A 6621-nucleotide genomic window follows, 5' to 3' on the forward strand; every position below is an offset into this window, starting at 1 on the left:
AATTGTGTACATTTTTACCTAAAATTTGATATTCCAATTTAATAAAGTAAAAATTATTGTTACAAAGACCAAAACCAAATAGACCAAAGGCCAATGAATTTAATTTATTTTAATATTATTTACAGTGTTTGCCTTTATCATGTAATCACCCTCAAAAATAATTTTAAACTCTTGTATTTTTCCAATTGTTGAGAGTTGTGGTTTGTCTGTTTTTTTCTTTTTTATAGTTCATGATCCTCAAAGTTGTTATTTCTAAAGTTCTGTTTTTGTGTTTTTGTTCTGTATTTTAGGGTCCAATTTTACCAAAAAGTGCCTGGTGTTTGTGCCAGGTCCTGGGATGTCCTTTGTTGATGTCACTTGGTCGGCCGGAAAAGACTACATTCTCAATACACAACCCTCTGAGCGTATCTACACATCCGGACAGCGGTCAGCTCCTTCTCTGGTCCTTTCTTTGGTTTTTTTCTGCTAACCTTCACTGCAATAGGGATCTGACATTAATCTTTGGTTCATTTTGTTGTTCTCAACAGCATCTGGACCCAAGATGATCCCAAAGGGTTTTGGTTTGAGACGCACCTCTCTTTCACCGAATTAAGAGATGAAGATTTCAACATCAACTACACCTGCAGAGCGCACAGTTTCAGAGGATATCCTGAAGCCTTTTTTACTTTGGTCCCAGCAGGTAAAACACAAGTCATCTTCAAATTCCTGTCATTGTAGTCTTTGTATGTTTGTGTTCAACTGAAAAGGAATCAAGTCTATGTAAAAGTCTCAACTGTCCTTATGGGTAGATACTGACTGTCTGCAGGTGTAAACTTGGGCAAATCTGTATGATGATCTGCATGAAATATTAAGGTAGTGGACCACAGGGTGAGTCCATAGAAGGAAAATGCCCAAATGTGCACTGTGCAATGAGCCCGTTAGCGCTGTTCGGGTGATAAATACATGCACCTTGCGTGCAGCCTGACTGTTATAACTTAGGAAATTAGACAATCAGAGTGTGGTTTGTGTGGAAATCCCACTTACGTATCACTTCCACACCCTGTGCGTGCAGCATTTGCTCGCACCATACGTCAGTAATGCATGCAACTTGTATTTTCTTTACACGATACACTCATGACAATGGTACGTCCCATTTCCATGATATCCGTTATAATAGCCATAGAAACCTCAAGGGCAAAGATACCTGTCTATGACCCCCCACAGGCCTGGTTTGTCAAATGATGGACTTACATCGTCTTTATCCAACTTTATGGTGATCAGAGGAGAATTATTACAAACTTTTGCTTTGAAAAAAACGTTAATATCCATAAATATGTTTACTTAACATCACACTAATTGCATGACTGTATACATGACTGATGTGGAGTGTGTTTATCTACAGATCCAAACATCATACTTCCCATCGGATGTGTTCTCGGCGGTGTCATGGTTCTCTTCATCGCCACTGTTACTGTCTACTACATTTTCAGGGTGGATTTAGTGCTGTGGTTCAGAAGAGCTTTCCCAATCCTCTATGCAAACAAAGGTAATTTATTCTACAGGCTAAATGGTTACAAAGCAATGACACAACTGATGGTATAAACCGCTTGTGGCACTGACAATCAAATCCTTATCACGTCCAACCACATGTGAAAACCACCGCAGACCAATCGGAGCAGCACGTCTGAATACATGTTCAGTCTGTTCAGGCATGTCAGCGATTTGTTAACACGTGAAAAGCTTTTGTGGTCTAACAAAGACAACACAATTTTTAAAAACCTGACAAAAATATTCTGTGTAGCTGTTCTACAGGAAACGGTGACAAAAAAAACCACAAAAAAGACTAAGATGATATGTCATGATTCCAAATCTGTTTTAAAGGAAACTCTGTTCTAAAAATCCCTTAAGAAGTTCGGTCAATTAAATGTTAATTTAGCTTATTGGGATTTTTTTTTAAAGTTCAATTAATGAAGAAGATAATTCTTTTATTGAATCTATCCCAGACTGCCCTGTAAGTGCAGATCTGTAGTGTACTTAATGAAATATTCTCTTTTGCAGATTTGGATGGAAAAGTGTTTGACGCCTATGTGGCGTACCCACAGCAGTACGCCTTTGGCTTCAGAGAGGAAGTTGAGAAATTTGCTCTGCAGACGCTGCCCCAAGTGTTGGAAAAAGCTTGTGGCTACAAACTCTTCATAGCGGGCCGGGACTGCCTGCCTGGACAATGTAAGGACAAAAAAAAAACACTGATTAATAAGATGTTTTCCTCAAGTTGAAGCATTTTTTGTTGTTGAATTTAAAAGTGGAATATGCCCCATTCACTATGCCCAAAATTCATTTTCATCAGGTATTAGGTGTCAATTTTGGTGAGTTTTTGAGGATCTGGTGGGGGTCAAATTTTTGGTCAAAGGCACAGTGAAAAAAAAAAAAAAAAGAAGAATTGTGAATGTAGTCCTTGCAGACCAGGACTTCTGTGGGCCAGAATAAAAACAAACTTCTCTTTAGTACCCTAACATATTAGTTTTTATAATTTCTTAACTGTACCTCTGCTTGTTGCTCCTGCAGGCATGGTGGACTCTGTGGAGGAGAACATTCAAGCCAGTCGCCGCTTCCTCCTGCTCTACACCGCCTCCACCTTCATCTCCCACAGACACACAAGCAGCACCAGCAATAACAACAACATTTTCAAAAGCGACGATGAAAGTGTCGACGCCGAGAGCAAGATGTGTGAAAGCAGCACGGATTTTGACAGCGGAGGGTACACGGACACACGGCAGCACCTGGAATGTGTGGCGGCCATGCACAGAGCACTGCTGGAGAGATCACTGAAGGTAAGACAGGAGAGTTATTCACACAACCATTCTACCTCCTCTGAAAGCCTGTTAAACTGTCCTTTTTAATGTATCAGATCAAATTCCAAAAGAAGATCTTCCATTACTTAAGACATTAGGTGACTGCAAAAAAATATATATATTTTTTTTTTTTAGAGTGTTGGTCTTTTGTGAGGTCAGGCTGACAAAAACTACAAGAATCACAGACGAGTATAAAACTGTCACAAACGGGGTCGAGAAAAAACATAAAACCTGAATGAAAGCTCAGCTAAAAGATTTTAATCACTTTTTTTGCTTCTTTTTTGGTTAAACCACATTAAAAAGGACAAATTATTGTATAATTTGTTTTCCCTTCAACCATTAGTTTACTTATAACTTTAGGTTTACTGAGGAGCTGTTGCGTCCACATTCTGCACAATTTTTATTTTGAGTTTTTTGACAAAGGACTTGTGGAAATCCAACAATGGTTTAGTTACATCAGTGGTTTCATTTTATTGAAAAAAAAACATTACTACTCGACTGGATTTTTCAGATTAGCTAAAATTGGATCTCTAGTGCAGAAAGTCACACTTGATTTAAGGTTGTTTATGAAGCACTAATCCTGTAATATCTGAAACAGTACTCAGATCATTTCCTAGTAAAAAATACATAATTTATCATAATAAACATGCAATAACATGCATTACAGCCTAAGCATGTTTTTAAAAAAGTATCACTTGATGATTTGCTGATCAATAAGCCATGATAAAACTAAAATGGGAAAAGTAAAATAAATAAAATAGAGAACTAATCTATTGCGTAGTTATATAAAATACACACTGCATGATTTCAATTTGATTAAAAACGAATGTGGCTTGTAACCTAGTAAAAGAAAACTGTTTGAAAAAGTTGGAAAAACACTTTGTATTTTTTATTTACATCTTAGCCCTGTATCATATTTTAAACATGCATTTCCATGATCATATAGCATTAGCATGGTCCAAACTTTTCTTGAAAACTCAAACTTGGTTCATGTTTTCTGCCCTGTAGTTCATCATCATTCCACTAGAGGCAGTAGAAGTGCTTTTCTTGCTTATTTCAAATTGACTGAATTTAAAAAATAAATTTTGGAGGGAAAAGTTTTACTAATATTCAAATCTTTGTGTTTATAATAAGTCATTTATTGTTCTTTTTTTTTTTTTAAAAAAAAGACTGCTTGTTAATTTATTAATAATTATTTGTTTATAATACAGTTATGCTATGTAAACAATGTGTGGATCAAATTGGAGACAGTGGGTTAATAAGGTTCTTTTTTCTTGAACATTATTTAAACTAACATTTTTATGAGCGAAAACTTACAAAATTCTCCAGCACATCACACAAAAATGGAATAGCAAATTATTTGGTGGATGTCATTAAAGAATTAAACAAATGTCTTCATTCTAAAACTGGACTTTTCTGTAAATTCTTTCATGTAGTGGGCTTTACAGGGTTAACAAAATACACTTTGGTTTCTAAGTGTGAATGTAACATTTCGTTTTCCCCACATTTGGTTCAAACCTCAATTTTTGGGTCTCAGTTTCAGTTCAATAAATGATCTGTGCATTAAAAAAAATCAGAGAAATCTTCTTTTACATTTGCTACTAAGTAAGCATCAGTAAATAAAAACATTTTAGTTGGCTAATATTAAAGTAATGATCCAATAAATAACATTTTTTTCTTAAATTTAGCGATGACACACATTCCCCCTGATAAGGTTAAATGGTGAAACATACGGTTCAGTTCATTTATGGATTCTCTGGTTCTAAGCTAAGTTCTGTTTTACAGGTGGTTCTGGTTGAGCTGGAAGAGATCTCCTCGGATCAGCTGTCTCTCTTCCCAGAGTCGGTGCAGCACCTGAGGAAGAAGCAGGGCGCTGTGTGTTTGTGGAAAGAATTCAAGACCAGACAGAAATGGAGGACCCTTTTGATGACGAGAAAAGATGAAGGACTGAGAAAGGACTCACTGTTATCCGCATCCTCCTGCTCTTCCTCCAGGTTTTGGAAAGAAATAAGATATCATATGCCTGTCAGAGGCAAGAGGGTGGCATATCCAGAGAAAACCACTCTGTTGAATGTATGAAAACTGTTTTTTTTTTCTTAGAAAACGTTCCACAGTTTAACTCCTCATGCACAGAACAATTCAGATTTGAACTGATTTGTCACAGGGATGAAGAGGAGCAGATCTTCAGGTAGTAGAGCAGATGCGCCTCTAAAGAACATCCATGTCACGGCAAAAGAATCAGCTACTTTTGATGCTATCACTTTAAAGCTGTTTATATCTGGTTAAAAAAAGAAAAGTTCCACTATTAATATGTTTCTAAAATATAGTGAAACCAAAGTGGCCTGTCGAGGAACAGCAGATTCACCAGCAGACTGATCTTAATGTTTGAGCTCTCCAGAGTTTGAACACGTGTAGGAGTTCTTGGTGCAAGTTCATGCTCGTTTCAGAAATGTAAAAACTGTAAAAAATATGTACAAAGCTTATAAAAACTGTGAATATTTCACTAAATAACATTGATGATGTTAAGTTGCTATATTTGAGCAATGTGAAAATGCAAGTTATGTTGGAAAGCAAATTCTCATTACATGAAAGCAATGCACGACTGCTTTACAGTAAAGACTGCTTTGAATTGCTGTGAATAAACTGAAAATATATTGTTTGTTGGTTGTTTTGATACATCTGAGTCCACCTGCAGTACAGAGAAAATCACACGGCACCAGAAAGTTAAAAATAACCTGCTACTTCTGTCTAAAATCGACTCTATTCACAAAAATGGGATGAAAAAAAAACACAATTTCCCTCCATCTTCTCAACCCGGTGAATCCCTTTGGCGGTCACAGGCCTGCTGGAGCCACCCCAGCCTCTGTTGGGGTTCATCCTGCACAGATTTCCAGTCTTTTGCAAGACAAGCATTTCAATTTCAATCTCTAACAGTTTCTGTGTGCAGCCACTAGAGGTCATATTAACCCTCTCATGCGTGAATTATGATAAAAGCAGTTAGGATTTTTTTACTGAGTGTTTTTAGTCATTTTTGGGGTGCATAATAAAGTTGTTTTGGAAAAGAAAAGTTGTATAAATTCTATAAATATATATTTATCTATCCATGAAACATCAGTCATTACATGGTATTTTGTAAATAATTTTAAATGTGATATATTGTGATTCCTCTATCTCTATAGGTTGACTTATCTAAAACATGGTTGAAGACAATGTCTCTGAATTAAGAATAGTGTAACAAAAGTAACAGTCACTGAGCTCAGCATTATTCATCATAGGATTCATCAAATCTATATATTCTTATGTTTAGACTGAGCATCTTCTCTTTGCTCAGTATCTATATATCATACATTTGCCATCAAAGCCTTCTGTAGTGACCTCCATGCATGAAAGGGTTAAATCTGCAAGAATAACCCAAGCTAAGTTTAGCTAGTAGCTTCATTTAGATTGCAAACTCTGAAACTTCCTCTCATCCTTTATCCAAACCCACCTAAGGTCCTTCCAGGTCACAGGGTTGCTGGAGCCTATACCAACTGTTGGGCCCTTAGCACAAAGTAGTCCACTTGAAGGTTAATTTATCAAGCAAACTTGAGTACTATGTATGTGTAGTGTAGAAAGTAAACTAACTGAATACTTCTTCTGAAAATTTAATTTTTTTTATATAGATAGAATATAAAAAGTAAACTTCTAGTTTACTGCCTCTCTTTTAGTATAGACTAAGTTACTTGTATTACACTTGTATAGACTACTTTTTGCAAAGATCACACCTCAAGAACATTTAAAATAATCAGTA

General features: G+C 36.2%; 1 protein-coding gene across 1 annotated transcript in view; it reads left to right on the forward strand.

The window, feature by feature from the left end:
• LOC112155466 (interleukin-1 receptor-like 2) overlaps window positions 1–5490 on the forward strand; it is a gene marked incomplete in the record, with an annotated part of 15933 nt that extends 10443 nt beyond the window's left edge. Inside the window, 6 exon segments of the mRNA XM_036209696.1 lie at window positions 291–426; window positions 528–679; window positions 1382–1525; window positions 2038–2205; window positions 2545–2810; window positions 4617–5490. Coding sequence (XP_036065589.1) covers window positions 291–426; window positions 528–679; window positions 1382–1525; window positions 2038–2205; window positions 2545–2810; window positions 4617–4910 — 1160 coding nt within the window.
• Window positions 5491–6621: the final 1131 nt, after the last annotated feature.

Source organism: Oryzias melastigma, linkage group LG21 (assembly GCF_002922805.2).
Source record: "Oryzias melastigma strain HK-1 linkage group LG21, ASM292280v2, whole genome shotgun sequence".
Lineage (NCBI taxonomy): Eukaryota > Metazoa > Chordata > Actinopteri > Beloniformes > Adrianichthyidae > Oryzias > Oryzias melastigma.